Source organism: Sinocyclocheilus rhinocerous, unplaced genomic scaffold (assembly GCF_001515625.1).
Source record: "Sinocyclocheilus rhinocerous isolate Xijiao unplaced genomic scaffold, SAMN03320098_v1.1 scaffold883, whole genome shotgun sequence".
Taxonomy (NCBI): domain Eukaryota; kingdom Metazoa; phylum Chordata; class Actinopteri; order Cypriniformes; family Cyprinidae; genus Sinocyclocheilus; species Sinocyclocheilus rhinocerous.
This window is the reverse complement of record NW_015627244.1, coordinates 225,992-243,765: the sequence shown is the minus strand read 5'-3', so window position 1 is coordinate 243,765 and position 17,774 is coordinate 225,992. Positions and strand designations below refer to the sequence as shown.

At 37.3% G+C, this 17,774-nt stretch overlaps 1 protein-coding gene across 2 annotated transcripts; it reads right to left on the bottom strand.

Annotated features, from left to right (window-relative positions):
• Positions 1–1,122: 1,122 nt before the first annotated feature.
• Positions 1,123–16,062, bottom strand: LOC107724795 (ras-interacting protein 1-like). Of its 2 annotated transcripts, none has more exons than XM_016533855.1 (16): positions 16,054–16,062; positions 14,040–14,161; positions 12,535–12,983; positions 11,272–11,532; positions 10,954–11,177; positions 9,763–9,924; positions 9,148–9,352; positions 7,007–7,305; positions 6,510–6,671; positions 5,392–5,432; positions 3,942–4,096; positions 3,256–3,368; positions 2,879–3,167; positions 2,558–2,721; positions 2,310–2,451; positions 1,123–1,701 (listed from the first exon to the last, which is right to left on the bottom strand). In XM_016533855.1, exons 2-16 carry the CDS (start codon positions 14,159–14,161, stop codon positions 1,523–1,525), a joined length of 2,967 nt encoding a protein of 988 aa, XP_016389341.1. In that variant the 5' UTR covers positions 16,054–16,062; the 3' UTR covers positions 1,123–1,522. The 2 variants fall into 2 exon arrangements, with proteins under 2 accessions (XP_016389341.1, XP_016389334.1); XM_016533848.1 differs by lacking the exon at positions 16,054–16,062 and adding an exon at positions 15,203–15,499.
• Positions 16,063–17,774: the final 1,712 nt, after the last annotated feature.

The window sequence follows — 17,774 nt, the reverse complement described above, 5'->3', positions numbered from 1 at the left end:
GCGCGTCTTTTGACGCGACGTTCTAAAATGTTAAAAGCAGTTAAAATAAATAAATAAATACGTTACATACATACATAACGTTTTTTTAACTTGCCTCGCAGACAACTATAAACCGCGTCAGTGCTTACCTCATTAAATATTCCTACGATTTGTACAGTCACAGAAACTTTCACGCACTGTGTTCTTTAGTCTCCATATCTTAGGAAAATGTTACATGTGTTAACTGGAGTGAAGACAACGTAGGCTACGTGTTTTTTTTTGTTTGTTTGTTTGAGACCAGAACGGATTTACGCGGCGACCTTTTCAGAGATGAACAAACAGGTTGCTGACCTCATAAGTATGTAAATGATAATCCTGGGTTTAAACGTCGAAAACCCAACTACCGTGGATTACTTACTAGCGCATGGTAAACATGAACTGTATGAATAGTATGAAACACCGGATAACCCTTAATTAGCCTATGTTTACCCAGGGTTTACCCAGGCGTCGAACTAGTAGGCCTATCTAAATGCTATATTACCTTTACAAATATTTACCATTGTAACCCTAGGTTACGCCAAACACCATAGAAACACCACATAGTTATTACTGCAATAAAATAGTGTTAACTTTGGTATTAGGCTAATTGAACCGTCATCAAATAAAGAATTTTAAAAGAAAATAAATAAATCCCAGATGTATGTAGGCCTATTATGGTTTTCGGTAGTAACAATAGCTATAGTAACTGTGGTATTTAGGCGTAAACTAGTCATATGGTTGCACTTTTTAATTGTAAGGGCACCTGCAAGTATCAGTATTTCCACTATAAACAGTTATGGTATAGGCTAGGCTATAATAAGTATTTATAAAAACCCTTCTAGAACACAATTTAAAATAATTGTCAGGATACTGATCCTCATTAATATAAGTCATGATAAGTGATATGAATTTTCAGTGGTGACCAGTGGAGTCTATCTCTAACTAATCGTCGAGTCCATTGCGATCATGCCACCCAGTGTTGATTAATAGAACAGCAGGTGGCCACCACTTTTCCCAACAGCTTCTCACTAAATGTATGAGAATCCATTAAAAAAAACATGCCAGTAGGTTAAATGTAATTTTTATTTATTACAGACATGTGAACAAATATTATCAATGCAACTGATTTATCTGATCATAAAAGCTTGAATTGTTTATTGTAGTGTCATATTTAGTAAGATTAACAGTGGAAAAAAACCTACAGAACATTTGAATACTGTGTAAAATAACAGGCTGGCATTTATCATTGCAACCAGGCAATGAATCTCCTCTAGCATAAACCCTTCGGGTAACTAATGCAATGAATTATACATATTCATAATGAAGTCAGTGTATATCCATTAAAATCCAACAGATGTGCTTGACAGGCAAAAAGAAAAGAAAAAAAAGAATGTCATCTGATATGAACAGGCCTTTATGTAGCTTACTAGTGTCTAAAGACTGTTAGTTTCTCTATGTGAGAACTAGATAATGTTCATAATTTGACAACTGGAATGAATTAATGTTACAGTCTAGTCCGCTGATTAGCAGGAAGTTCATCCTGGTCGAGCCCCCACAGGAACGTTCGCAGGCGTGTCACTTCCTTCATTAGCTCAGGGCTTGGGATTGGCTGAGTCAGATCCAGACGAGGTGTCTCGTTAGGCAGGATAAGAGGAGGATGGTCCAAGAAACTCTCAAAAATATCTTAAAATATGTGAATAAAGACAAAACATATATATTATGTATAAAATAAATATAGTATATTAAAAGTATATACACTACAGTTTGGGGTCGGTAAGATTTGTGCAATGGTCTTTTATGCTTACTATGGCTGTATTTATTTGATTAAAAATACCATAAAAACAATAATATTGTAATATTCAACTGCAATTTAATTTTAATATATTTTAAAACGTAATTTGTTTGTGTGATGGTGAAACTGAATTTTCAGCATCATTACTCCAGTCTTTAGTGTCACATGATCCTTCAGAAATCATTCTAATATCCTGATTTGTCAACCCTTAATATTATCAATGTTGAAAACAGTTGTGCTGCTTAGGCGTAATATGTTTGTGAAAACTTTTTTGTGGATCCTTTGATGAATAAAAATGGAAAAGGACAGCATTTTTCGGAAACATACGTTTTGTAACATGCCCTTTTTTTTTACTACATTCTTGCTAAAAAGATGTACAGACCCCAAAACTTCTGAACAGTAGTGTATATTATATAAGTAGATATAAAATAGTTTGACAGGTGTATTATCATTAGTATATACAGTAAGAATGTGTTCATTTATTTAGGTTGTTACTCACCACCTCCAAGTTCGGTACCAAGAGGCGGAGCCCATGAAGACGGTGGGGCTCTGGTTGGTCCAAGCTTATAATGAGTGAGAAGGTGGTGAAGCTGGGAAGGACTTAGCAAGGGATGTTCTTCCTGTAAACTTGACCAGGATGACTGAGGAACAGAGTGATAATTCATTGTCATGTGACTGAGTTAGGGATGTGAAAAGCATTGCTTTACATATGCAGTGCATGTGGTCAGTTTGTTCTCAAACTCTCACCTGAATAAGGCGGGTCTTAGGTATGCACAGGAAGTTGACCGTAACTGATAGCTTCTTTAGAAACTCTGACGCAATATCTCCAAGGCCTGCTCCTTGTAGCCAGTCTAAGACCAGGTCCAGATTTGTTCGAATTTGAACCGCACGTGACCAAGAGAATAGAGAATCTGTAAAAGATGGAACAAACGAATCATTTTCAACCTCACACTTGCATTTGTGCTGGTCGTCCATCGCCATCATATCCTGCTCAAGTCAACTGCTGTCACCGCTGCCCGAAACCATGCGCAAACACAACTGTGTTTATGAAAGACAGTAAATTCTCACCTCTCTCCAAGAGTGTGTTGAGCAGAGACGTGTTTGTGAAGAAGAAGAGGTAGCCAAATGTTTGTGAGGTTAGCGGTGGAGAGAGGCAAGCGTCTCGTGAAAGCTGCAGAGAGCAGCGATACACTTCCACCAGTCCAGCGACGGTGGGCGGCAAAGTGGAGATGTCTTCTTCCTCATCTCCTTCCCCTTCATTACCAGCTCTGTCCTTTGGTCCTGCTTTTCCTTTCTTCTTCTCCTCACTGGAGAACGGGTTAGTGTCTAACAGTGCTGGGAGCAAAGAGTATAACGTCTGAAAGAGAGAGGAAAATGAGTTATAAGTAAATCAAATGCTTTATATAAATGTGCCATCCAAGCACCACTGATGCACATTCTCTAACCTTGGTCAGATGGTAAACACACTGCTGAAAGGTGTGCATAATGACATCATCCAGCTGTGCCAGCGCCTCAGAACAGGTGTCCATATCAGCTGAGAGCACTGGGTCACCCGGGGCTACAGGTTATGATGAGACAAATCATAAAGAAACACGTGGATCCTTCATTTAATGCTTAAACTCAAAATGTCAGTAAAATCATATGGAGGAGTTGCAGATGAACATAAATAATCCCAAGTGACCTGGTAATTATTAACGTTAATAATTTATAAGAACTGCAATCAGTTTCAATATATTAGTTGACAATAAAATGTGTTATTTTACAATCTCATCTTTGAAAGAATAACAGCTACTGTTGGCTGATATCATGTGATGAGTACATTTTGGCATTTGGCAAAGATTTTGACTGTGTATTTCATGAACTGTTTGTGTTTGAGTTTTATGAGCCATAAGTCTGTAGGCTGAATATATCCTCATTGTAATTCTATTCAAAGTTGAGGCCTATTTCGCAGTGCATAATTCTTGCTTAGACTAACAGGTTTACTAAAAAGAACAAGATGGCATAAAAAGAGAAAACTGATTTAGTCTAACAAAAGACATAACACGTCTACAACCGAAGATACGGCCCGTACTGCAACACAAGTATTTTTTGTTTTGAGAAAACATGCTGTAATTGCCGATCTCTCACTAACCTTCAAATTCCCATTCTTTTTCCATGGCTTCAACTTTGACCTGAAAGAAGTTGAGGAGCTCCGTGGCATTGGACATCCAGAACATTAGAGGTCGAAGGTCAGAGGAGAGCTTCTGCACGCTCGGTGGAGGAAGTTCAACATCAACCTCTGCTGAGCTGAACACACATTAAAAAACATAAAACTTCAGCATAGTGCACAAAATCCACACATATATTTATACATACATTTGTTTAAATGATTGCTATATATATATATATATATATATACGTGGTCAGAATTGTTGGTACCCTTGATAAATATGATCAAAGAAGGCAGTGAAAATAGATCTGCATTGTTAATCCTTTTGATATTTTATTTTAAAAAGTCACAAATATTTAACCTTTCATTGGAGAATAAGAATTTAAAATGGGGGGAAATATCATGAAATAAATGTTTTTCCTCAAATATACGTTGAACCCCTAGAAATTCTTATGAGTAAAATATATCTGAAATATATTCCCATTCATATTCACAATTTTGAGCACACCAAGGTGATTATGAACATGAAATTATCCAGCCATGGCTTCCTGTTTCACAGGAATATAAATAGGAGGGAAAACAAAGGCCAAATTCCAAATTAATCATCCATCACAATGAGAAAAACCAAAGAATTGGTTTTCTGCACATCTTTTTCTGATGTGCAGCAAAAGATAATTGAGCTTCACAAATTAGAAAGTGGATTTAAGAAAAGAGCTAGAGCAGTGAAAATTCCCATTTCCACCATCAGGGCAATAATTAAGAATTTCCAATCAACAGAAAATGTTACAAATCTGCCGTGTCCAATGTGTATTAGAGAAAAACATTTATTTCATAATGATATTTCCCCCCATTTTAAATTCTTATTCTCCAATGAAAGGTTAGATTTTTGTGAATTTTTAAAATAAAAGATCAAAAGGATTAACAATGTAGATTTATTTTCATAGCCTTCTTTGATCATATTTACCAAGGGTACCAACAATTCTGATCACGTGTGTGTATATATATATATATATATACACACACACACACACACATATATATATATATATATACACACACAAACGCAAACACACACACACACACACATATATATATATATATATTATAATAATTTATATTTTAAAAAATCACATTTAAATGAATTAAATATATAATATACAATACAAATGACTATTTCTATATAGCAAGCTATTATATAATTACATGAAGTTGTTATATAATTCTATAATTTCTTTAAATAGAAAGTATATTCTAGCATGCATGCATGCACAGGCATTTCACAGTAAAGGATTATTTAAAGAATGGCAAAACACAAGTTCAATGCTGGGTAAGGTGAGAGGAATTTGCTGTTTACAGGCCTGTCACTGAGCAACCATGTTTGAACAGTGTATACAGATCTAGTACAGCATGGCGAGGTAGTGCAGGTTCTTACTTTTGTGTTGGATGTTTGTCACCGAACTCTTTAATTTTGTCCTGAAAGATGAATAATGGAACAGACAGGGAGAGAGAGAGAGATTAAAGCAGACTCGGATGAATGCATGGGCGGGAGTGTTTGGCTGATGTGTCCGGACAATGACAGCACATTTTCCAAACGGGTGGAAATGACATCAGTCAACCTCTGTTTACAAACTACGGTGAAATTCCAGTGAAAGCTCATCTGTGTCTGCAGCTGTGGCTCCTCAACCACAGCTTCACAGTGCAGAGAGAGAGTCCATTTTAAAACCCTCTCAGATAAACTATTAGTGTGTGTTGTGTGTTTTAACCATTAGTCCAGGTTTATCTCTGCAGTGGTTTGACAAAACACCAAAGTGGGCAGAAAAGTGTCAAGAACAGTGACAGCCTGTTCAAATCATGTCATGTTCATTATCACCTTTGCACTCCAATAGCCATCTCAGTGCTGTTATATAACAGCCCAACCCGGATGCACAATCAGCTTGTAACACTCCAAAGAGAAAGGAAAGCTTGAAATCGCATCATATGACCCCTTTAACTCCTAATAAAGGTTGTGGTTTTACACTTCATGATTTCATGATGTTTCATATCATCCAGACCAGCGGTTTCCAACCTATTCTGCCCCATTAGTAAGACTCAAGCAACTCTTCATCAACACAAATCAAATCAAATCCCTTTATTATCACACCAAACCAGAAACGTGATCCTTTTATTATTATGGATATAATTTAGCATGATCATTATTAATATAATTAAAAGAACTATTATTACAATAACTCACTTAAACACGAATCTAAAAATGTACTGTAGGTGAAAAAGACCCAGAAGTATTTGTCATAATTGCATTTAGTTTGGTATTGGTTTGATTGGCAAACATTTGATGGGATGAAAATCACAAAACATAAATACTTAAGCCCTTTAATTAATAAAAAGTACAAGATTAATGTTTTTAATTATTAAAATAATAAATATTTAATTAGTAAAACAATACATTTTATATTTATTTAAAAAAATTGTAATTTCTGTTTTATAGATTTAAAAAAGCTAAATCACATACGCATAGCCTTGGTTAGGAATCACTGCACTAGACTTACTCACCCAAACAATTCCTTTGATCTGATTGGCTGCCTTTAAAAGTAGCTGAGGTAATAATGCAGGATCCAGATGTTTAGAGGCGTAGTCAATCATGAGCGACAGAAGATAGGCAGGTGCTAAAGCCCCGCCCCCTGAATCTGGGCTGGAGTTCTTCGAAATAATTTCCTGAAATTTAAGTAGCAGTAGTAACCGACTTGTATAAATAGCTATTATGAAGCCATGGCAAAATTGAAAGTACAGCAGTATTTATTACACCACAATTTACCAGTGATAATATTTTTCCTAAATGAAGTTTCATTGCAGCATTCACTAAGTATGCCATATTATAAACATTTACGCTGAAATGTTGGCGGAGCTACTGTGTGATTTTTAAATCACTGCAGCCTACTGTTTGTCTGTTGCAGTAAATCATTATGATAAAATCCGCCCTGTCAGAACTGCACTAGTGTTTGTTTATGACAGATATATCAGAAGGAGTATTCGATTGTATCAGTGTTTACCTGCAGCAGGGCATCCGCATGTTTGGCCTGGAATATCAACAGCGATTCTGTGGACCCCAGATACTGCCTGAGCATTTCCTGTCTATCTGTCATGCCGCCAGGGCCGTAGGAAGTTGACATGTCACCTTGCCATGGTGGCGGTAAGGCCAGGGGTGGAGCGGGGGTCACACGGGGGTCACGGTAAAGGAAAAGGAAGTGGCTGCCAAGACCCAACAAGTCTCCGGGCTTTAGGACTGCTTCCCTATAAAGTGGGGCTCCGTTAAGAGTGACAGGTCCTCCTCTGAATGGACGCGCCAAGGCTGAAGAAGAATAAGAACCAGAAGTATAATTGCAAACAGTATTGGACAGGCTACTGTAGCTGGCTGAGCTAGCATCCACTCTACAGAAAAAATAGCTACGCTAAACTTTAAGGTGAAAATGTGATTGCACACTAGAAGCTACATGGCAAATGTAGCTTGCTATATTTACAATACTGTTTTTAACAAATGTGATGCAATATCAGCAAGTATAAATAAATAACATGAATAAATATAACTGTACAAAGGTACTACAATATACTTCAGCAAAACCACAGTACATCCATGGTACATAGCCAAAATAAATAAAATACACAGAATCGCTGTGGTATTCAAGTGCTTTTGTGTACTGGTAATGTTTTGTTTAGTAAATGTATATACCTGCATTCATTCACAAACATGTGCAAGTGTGACCTTCATTGCTGCTATCTAGGTTTAGCATGTTTTGTTGTTAGTAGCGACCTTTTTGCTGTCTGTGTTATGCTGACTATGCACTTCATGACTTTCAAAGTCATCTGATTGCTGTTGTTTTCTCACTACACATCTGTCTGTTGTCACCGATATCATTTTCAGTCAAAACAAATTGCACACTACAGCACTTGGATCGCAAGTCTATATGTTTTACCTGCTAAATATCTCTCAGGCATCAACAACACATTGCCACTTCTCTCAGACGGAGTCTTTGAAAATTACATATAGCGATTGGCACTGACATGAACTAGAACAGATTTGCCTCCGATTTTGAACTAACTGTTGGCGAGCAGAAAATTCAGGGCTGAAATCGTGTAATGTGTGGGCGGCATTAGCAGGTCAAATAACTAGACCTGACTGTGATCCAAGTCATGTAGTGTGCAATTTATTTTGACTAACTGATATCGGCGACAACAGACAGTTGAAAAGAACATAATAAAGAATCCTGTTAGTGTTTTACTGAGTGAGAAACAGCACTGCACTTTTTGTTCCATTGGCTTCCTTTCATATGAATGCTAATGCGGGGGACAGGAACACAAACGAATGCGAATTTGCTGCATTCCAAAGTTCAAGTTTGATGAACTAATATCGTTGAATTTTTTGCGATTTTGGATCACATCACCAACAGAAGATCTGCGTGAACAGAGTAGATTTCAATGTATTGTATGTTGGATTATGTTTTTTAAAAAGATGACTTTGACATCACATTACGACCATTACAGCTTTCACAGAAATTTTGCATGCTAAAAGTCTAGCGCAGGGCTTCTCAACTCTGGCCCTCAAGGTCCACTTCCTGCAGAGTTTAGCTACAACCTCGCCTGGCTGTAAAGTTCTAGTAATCCTGAAGACCATGATTAGCTTGTTCAGGTGTGTTTGATTAGAGTTGGAGCAAAATTCTTCAAGACAGTGGACCTCGAGGACCAAAAGTTGAGATCCCCTGGTCTAGCGTGACTGTTGCTTGAATTATGAACCGATTCATACCGTTTGGCTAATTCCTTTGATAACTAATTGGAAGGAACGGATTCAATAGATTCTTTCGAGTCTCTTTCAAATGTGATTCTCAGAAGAATTACTTGATCACTGAAATATCGTCAGAAGATCACAGAATCTGTCAGTGCTCTTTAATCAATAGTACTGAGATATTTAGGTAAACTTCCCAACTCTGATTGCAGTATTACCGTTTTTCCACATCAGTACTTTCTGTTCCTGTTTTATCGCGAATGTTTGAAATCCTTGGTGCCGCATTATTGAATGTGAATGTGAAAATCGAAAGCAGAGCCCATTTGCAACAACAATCCCCTTAAGTTTTGTTTTGTGTTGTGGAATTTTATTCATTAGTTTTATCTGACTTATGTTGGTTTGGTGTCAGGGTACCGTGACCTCCCGGTTGCTCTGGGACAGCTGTGTCTCTTCTGATCAGGAGGTGTCGGGCAAGCAGGTCAGGCGCTGAGAGGTAAGTGTCCACTTTTAGAGGCCTCTTCCCCTTCCTCTCTCTCTCCCTGTCCATCTCACGCTCACGGAACGTTGGCTTCCGCCCAAAAACATGTGTGTGACCCGCCATTATGTACAACACAAAGTCCTAAACAAATAATAAACAAGAGAATGAGGAGATGAGGAGAACGGCGAAGACAGAGAGTGGAAAAAAGCTGTTATGATCTTCATTGTGGTCTTTACTCCAATCTGTGCAATCTCATTTCTTAAGTTGCAGAAATACAGCGGCGATAAGGAATGAAGAGTGTTACAGTTTTCAACAATGTATGCTTGTGTGAGGTCATTGTGCAGAGATGAAGATGTAGACACAGCATGCTTGTGTTGGTATTGTCCGGCCCGCGTGTGTATATAGAGCTTCTGTGTGGCTGTTTTGTGCAGCGTGTTCAATGGCCATTCCACTCAAAGGTATGAAAGCGCTGATGGTATGTTGTGATTAGAGGAATACAGGTATGATGTCATGGCATGGCTGTAAGATAAGTGAGATGATGCATGTCTAGCCTTGCTCTGGTCATAGCCTTGCAGTAACAGGAAGTAAGGCCGATCTGTCGGTGGAAGGATCAGACTCTGCGACATCACTTCCAGGTCACAGGTGTCTCTGTCGTCTTCTGCTGCCCGAGTGCGTCTGTCTGTCTCACCTCCACCACTTCTTGACCCAGTGACCTGACAAAGCAGAGACAGATCGTACTGTGAATGGATTGCATGCATTTACTGTATAATGGCAAAAACAGGTATTAAATTGACTTATGTTGTTTCATTTAATATTAGGGGTTTAATTTAGGGATATTTTAGGGACATGTAGTAGGGATATATATTATAGGGCTTAACAATAAGAATGTGAGAGAGTTCAAGAGCCAGTTGACAGAACTGTCATTTGACCTATTGAGCCAGTGCTATATATTTAAAAAGATTTCTTCTGCATGTCAGTTTTTTTAAATTATTAGCTTGGTAAAATAAACACAGATGATTTTTTGTTGAAATTGTAATAATGACTTGACTAATAGTCATGGAAGCAACAGTTGCTATCTTGCGTTTTTTTTTTAAATTGTTATTATTTAGCTATTTAATTTTTGTGTAAAAGTTGTATAGTAAATAATATTTTTAAATAATTAGAAATAAATGTTAAATATTTAAAGAAGTGAATGTTTAAATATTATCAATATTGCACATTTTAAATACTTCTAAATATAATGCTAAAAGATTTAATACATTTATTAACAATATTTTTAAACATTTATTTTATGATGTGTCAATTCTGCTTGTCAGTGTTTAGCAAGGTAAATATCTAGCTGGCTAACGTGGCTTTATCAAAATTGTAATAATGACTTGTTAATGATAGTCTTAGAAGCTTCAGTAAGAATACGTTTTTAAAAAGTTTATAAAAAATCAGTAAATTTGTGACAATTAGTAACTTCAAAATAAACATTTACATTAAATACTAAATGTTAATATTCAAATATCATAAATATTATACTATACATTGAAGTACTTCTAAAAACGATATTATGATTTTAGAAATACAATTTAAAAAAAATATTATAATTTAACAAGTGAATATATTGGAAGGGCAAATAGAAATCTGAACTACTAGCTCAAACCGGGCAAGCAAGAAAAATAGTTGGGCCCTGTATTATAAATTTGAATTCACATTATTGAGGTTGTGACGTATTTTAAAGTTGGCCTGTTTTTTACCTCTCCTTCTTCAGTGGCTATCATGCTCACTATGTCCTTTCTATCCTGTCCATTTGGGGCATTGTCAGAATGCCGAGGGTCATTGCTAGCGTTGCCCTGACGACGTCTTAGACTCAGGTTCATATCACTAATACTCCTCCTCAGTTCTGTGTTCCGCCCTCGATGACCTCGTTCTTCTTCTGGCCCGCCCCCAGAGGACATGCGGCTCCGCCTCCAACGGACTCCTGTTACCACAATGGTGTTTTCCCACATATGAATTGTCACACTGGTTAATACACTTGTAAAATGTCTTACAGTTAAATATGACGATGTTCCAACCTTGATAGCTCTCTCCATCCCTCTCTCTCTCTTTTTCCTTCTCTTTCTCCTCCCTCTCATATTCATCAAGGCGCTGGATCTCAAACCGTCGTTCGAAATCATCCTTCGGCCTCCACATATCCACTAACTGTAAGGGGCATTCCCAGGATGCCACGCTCCTTCGGCACTCTGTTTGCCATTTAATGGCTCCATCTGGCTGCTGAATGGGCTTTCCAATGACATCACATAACAGGAAGTCCTCGGGGGAATATTTCTGGAGAGCTGACCAGGTGAACAGGAAGTTGGGACATTCAGAAGGGAATGATACAATGAGCGGGTATAGCCTAATTTCCTACATCTAATCTGTGATGTCTCCACTCAGAATGCACATTTGATTTGATTGAACAAGATAATGGATGGATGAACCAAGTATGCAGGCCAATATGAAGCTTCCATCATTATTTACTCACCTTCATGTCATTCCAAATGTGCATGTACTGTATTTCTGAAGAATCTTATCTTGGTTCTTTCCAAACAACAACCATTCAAACCACAAAAGTGATTCATACAGATCATGTGCTTTATTCCAAGCCTACTGAGGCCATAACTTTTTTGTGAGGAACAGAATGAAATATATACTACCGTTCAACAGATTAAAATTAGTAAAAATTTTTAGAAGAAATTAATACTTTTATTCAGCAAGGATGCTTACATTTATCTAAAGTGACAGTAAAAATTTGTACATTGTTATAAAAGATTTCTATTTCAAATAAATGCTTTTGAACTTTCTATTCATCAAAGAATCGTGGTTTTCACAAAATTCACAACAAAAATAAGCATCACAACTGTTTTTATTGATAATATTGATGATGATAATAATAATAATAACAAAAAAAAGTTTCTTGAGCACCAAATCAGCATATTATAATGATTTCTAAAGGATCATGTGACACTGAAGTCTGGAGTAATGACTGCTGAAATTCAGCTTTGCCATCACAAGAATAAATTACATTTTAAAATATATTAATATTTAAAGTTATTATAAACTGTAATATTATTGCACAATATTATTGTTTTACTGTATTTTTGATCAAATAAATGCAGCCATAGTGAGCATAAGATACTTTTTTTCTTTTTTGGGTGAACTATCGCTTTAAATGATATCTTTATGGTGCTTTTGTGCTTTTTTGATTTTTGACAGCTGTGGCCAAGGAGTAACTGATGCATAGTTTTTACAAAATACAGACTAACTAGACTGGTTCCCCATTACAGGGAAAGAAATACCTGTGTCTTCGCTCTCGTTCTCTCTTTCTCTCTCAGTGTAGCGGGTGATGACCTGCTGAATGAGCTGGCGGGCAGTGGAGTGCATGTTTGCCAGCAGGCTCCGATAGTTAGCTCCGCTGGACAGGACATCTCCATAGATCTTGACCAGCCCAGGGGCATTAGAGGAAGCGGGAGGCAGGTAGTGATGTGATGAAGGGGTGGCAGAATGCGCCCATATTTCCCTCTCACGTTCTCCAATGGCACGATCTCTGTCGCTGTTGGACCGGCCTCTCAGGAAAAGATGAGACAGCCGCTTGGCCCGGGACTGCTGATTGGCAGGGCGAGGGCGGAGGAAGGCTGGAGAAGGGGATGGAGAGGGTGGGGCAAGAGAAGGGGTGGAGTGAGAGAGGGAGGAAGGGACTGATGATGGGGCCTCGGGAAGGGAAGTGGCATCTGAGCTGGTTGTGGACCTGATTAAACGAAAGCAACAGGAAGGAGGTGATATACAATTCATACATTGTATACCACATATTAATCTGAAGTTTGTACAGTAAAGCAGCCATGTTGATGTCATGCATGCAAATCTTTCCATAATCTGCCCCCATTACTTGGAAAGAGAAATGTTCTTAGTAAACTGTTAGACCAATGACATTCAAGTTTGTTTGTCCATATCGATTAATTTATATAACAAAAATAATCAAATGAACAGTGCAATTCATAATACAATGACTTGAATATTCTATAATATTCTATAATGATAAATTCTATAATAGTTCTATAATTCTATAATAAAATTCATTTTAATATTTTTTAATTAAAAATAAAAAAGAAATGTCAGGGTGGTACAACTGTACTGATATCATAATGAAGAAAAAGAATGAAATGAATAGTAGTAGTAGAAGTAGTGATTTAGTATAAAAAATATAAAAATGAATATATAACAACTTGGTGCAACCAACATTCAAGCAAGCACCCACATGAAAAAATAAATAAAAGAATAAATAAATAATATTGTAGTAATAATCGCTCTTATTTTGAGTCTGCAAGGGTCAGATTTTTACTTTTAATTATTTTTACTTGTTGACCTTATTGATCTTGATTGTTTCTCAAGGTCAATAAGTCTCTTAAAATATCAGATAATTTGCCTTTTTTGCCTTTGCAAAAGGTCAGGCAAGGTTAGTTCAAGTTGTAAAATGTCATACAAAATGTCATAAATATATTTTTTACCTTGCTAAATTTATTTTAAAAACCTTTTTAAAGGAAATGGTGAAGGAATTGTGAATGTTTACACATGTGTATTCAAAGGTAAATGGAAAATATGGTGTTAGATTCTCCTTGATGGTTACACCACATGACACTTTTGGAGTCATTAAACTGAAACGTTATAAATGTTATAAAAGTTTTTCCAAATGAAACCAACATGTATACATTTTGAAGAACTTGGCGCATGTTTTAAACTTTTCTTTATCTTGGACACTCTTATTTGTCATTGATCCAGAGAGTAAGAGAAAGTTCAGAACACTGACTTGACTGATGCTGCACTGGGCCAGCGAGCTCCAAGCTTGGCAAAGTGTTTCCGTGGAGAATTTATCCACAAGCCCACTGGGAAATGGAGCTTCCTAAATCGGGGACTGCCAGACTCCTCCATCTGAGGGAGTAAGAGAGAGGGAGGTGAGGACTGGACGAGAGTGTAGAGAATGGAAAGATAAAATGACAAAAATAAATTGAGAAAGGAAGGACCAGGGGGAAGTAGGAAAAAGCAAGAAAGGGAAATGTCTTAACTTTCAGAGAAAGATAGATGCAGAGAAACACCAGAAGACCACTGACACAATATATCAATATTAGGCATCAAGCAAGACTTTAAAATTTAAAAACATTTCCTTTTCTAGATACGTGTTGTTACTGAGATTTATTCCTCTCCAAAATCAGATTTCGGCAGTGAATGACGTTCAGTAGACAAATGGCAGGAAAAGCTAGCGTCTCGTTGAATAATCAGGACGTGCAGTGTCATACGTTCTTCGTCATCTAAGAGTCTATGAGTAACGGAGCATTAACGCAGTTAGCGGGGAATGCCACAAAGTTGACAGGGCAGGCGGTGAATAGTTATGGCTCTGAGAAAAAGATTTATTTCACATTCATGTCTACATGTCTAATGAAAACCAGAGGTTTGGCACTGTTGCTCCTGAGCTAAGCAAACTCGTGGAAGTCAAGTAAGAGTCAAGTGGCTTCGCCAAGAGGCAATGACGAGGATATCAACCAACATGAAACTATCACTGCTGAGGATAAGCCATGCAGCCAAACCACATTCTATGAATATCATCCTTGTTGTACTTTGATTAAAAGCGCTGAACATCGCCTATATAATAACATACGTTTTTTTTGTCCTCCACCCTGACTGTGGACTTCACCTCCATGTATCCTCACAGACAGATGGGAAAACCCCTGAACAGACCCCCTAAGTGTCATATGTTCCTCAAAAGTGAAGTTGACCTTTATTATGTTGACTCTTTGACCATAATTGATTTCATCACATTCTACAGAGTAAATGGTGGATGTAGAACAACCAAGAAACAAAATGTACTTCTGGTTGGGAAAGGTATTCAGTATATGCTGACTACAGCTCCAAATCAGTCATTTTGCATCAGTAAAATGGCTTTTCTCACCATCAGATGATCTTAATGTGACTTACCCACTGTGACGGGCTTCCTCTTTATATCGGGATAAATCTTCGGAATGGCTGTTGTTGTTGTTTGTGAAGTGTATTATAAAAATATAAAAATAAATACCAGTGGAGGTTGGTTCTGTGTCTCCTTATTCCAGAATAATTAGGTTTAAATAGTCCATTTTCTGCATGAGGCCTTGCTTTGCTTTACCGGATTTTGTCCTTTCAACCAGTTTTTTAGCATGTCTTTTTCATTTTCGATGAACAAGAAGGGTCCTCAAGTCCTTATTCTTGCTTTCTATTTCTCTCTCGTTTCTTTCTCCCGTTTTCTGCGTCTATAGATAGAGAAGCAGGCCCATTGTTCTAAATGACAGAATTTCCTTCCTCCCCAATGGACAACACCTATATCCTGAAAAAGAGACAGAGAGAGAGAATATGAAGTATACGCATAAAGCCAAGTCAATGACACTGCTGTACATACGTACAAAGAGCAAGACGAAAAATGTTATAAGCACTAGTCAGGATGTCCATTATGTTCATTCAAAATCAAAACAGAGCCGGAAACTGTCTGACAGTTGGAGAACTCATGGACTTCACCTCCATGTATCCTCACAGACAGATGGGAAAACCCCTGAACAGACCCCCTAAGTGTCATATGTTCCTCAAAAGTGAAGTTGACCTTTATTATGTTGACTCTTTGACCATAATTGATTTCATCACATTCTACAGAGTAAATGGTGGATGTAGAACAACCAAGAAACAAAATGTACTTCTGGTTGGGAAAGGTATTCAGTATATGCTGACTACAGCTCCAAATCAGTCATTTTGCATCAGTAAAATGGCTTTTCTCACCATCAGATGATCTTAATGTGACTTACCCACTGTGACGGGCTTCCTCTTTATATCGGGATAAATCTTCGGAATGGCTGTTGTTGTTGTTTGTGAAGTGTATTATAAAAATATAAAAATAAATACCAGTGGAGGTTGGTTCTGTGTCTCCTTATTCCAGAATAATTAGGTTTAAATAGTCCATTTTCTGCATGAGGCCTTGCTTTGCTTTACCGGATTTTGTCCTTTCAACCAGTTTTTTAGCATGTCTTTTTCATTTTCGATGAACAAGAAGGGTCCTCAAGTCCTTATTCTTGCTTTCTATTTCTCTCTCGTTTCTTTCTCCCGTTTTCTGCGTCTATAGATAGAGAAGCAGGCCCATTGTTCTAAATGACAGAATTTCCTTCCTCCCCAATGGACAACACCTATATCCTGAAAAAGAGACAGAGAGAGAGAATATGAAGTATACGCATAAAGCCAAGTCAATGACACTGCTGTACATACGTACAAAGAGCAAGACGAAAAATGTTATAAGCACTAGTCAGGATGTCCATTATGTTCATTCAAAATCAAAACAGAGCCGGAAACTGTCTGACAGTTGGAGAACTCAATAGACTCGAGTCAGGACAGACGCCATATTGAATTTGACAGGATTAAATATAGTGCTACCCTGACTAATGTCTATAGAAACAAGCCTCAGGAAATATATGTGAATGAATGGAAACAGTATATATGTTTATTACCCAAGGGATGAGCGCAAGACTAATTAACACTTGCCTCAGCATGTTTTATCCAACACTTGTTTTTTTGTGTGTGTGTTGTAGGGCTTTTGAAAAAAAGGAAACAGGAAACCTGGGACAGGATGTCAAAGACAGAGAGGCACCTGTAACCTTTGACCTTGTCAACAACAGAATGGTGTGTCAGGAAAGAAGAACCCTGTGTATATCCGTACATGTGAATGTGTCTATATCTATATCCTATTTGTATACGTACAAGACTAAGAAAGACATATACTAAAGACTACTAAGATACATGTTTTCTTGTTTAAAACATAAATCTGACTAAATTTAATGAGATTTATGCATTAAACAAGAAAATAGAACTGCTTAATATAACTATAACAAAATAAATATCTTTTACTTTTGCTTCTCATTTAGCTATAACTGATATTTTCACTGGAAAACGGCACAAAAATACTAATTAAATGTATGCTATTTTGCATTGTAAAGCCAACTTGCAGTCCTACATATATATACACACACACTCACATGCACCATGTCAGACCAAAAAGCAAAGCCAAACGCTCTGTGAGCAGTTGGTCTCTCAGACAGGAAGCATTGACAGCAGGCTGTGAAGGCTCCTGTGCGTCATTCAGACTTGTGCCTCCATGTTTGTTTTTAGCGTGTAAGTGAAAGCTCTTCCTGGCTTCTGGTCAGAGGGAACGTGTTTGGAATGAAGTGTGCATACAGTAGTGCACTCTTTCTTTGGTAAAAAGTTCTTACTGTACATCTCTCACACCTCAACTCTAGAGGAATGAAGGTGGTTTGGTAGCCAGCAGTGCCCTACAAAGGCAGAGGAAAGTAACTACACTCTGTTGAATTAGGCCTATTGCTTCCTACAAGATTCCAAAAGTGCTCTATATTGATTTATTAAAACTAAAATAAATATTTATTTATTTGCTTGCTTGCTGTGGCTAAAACTGCAATAAAAATATCAGAATATGTCAAAAAAAAAAAAAACAATTATGCTGCTTCATTGCACACATAAAACA

Bases quoted from the DNA above. Each gene is read 5' to 3' on its own strand.
- LOC107724795 (XM_016533855.1), bottom strand. From the start codon at position 14,161: ATGGAGGAGTCTGGCAGTCCCCGATTTAGGAAGCTCCATTTCCCAGTG. The intron at 12,984-14,039 runs GTCAGTGTTCTG...TCGTTTAATCAG, and splicing joins CCCAGTGCAGCATCAGTCAA to GTCCACAACCAGCTCAGATG. The intron at 11,533-12,534 runs GTATTTCTTTCC...TCACCTGGTCAG, and splicing joins GAACGAGAGCGAAGACACAG to CTCTCCAGAAATATTCCCCC.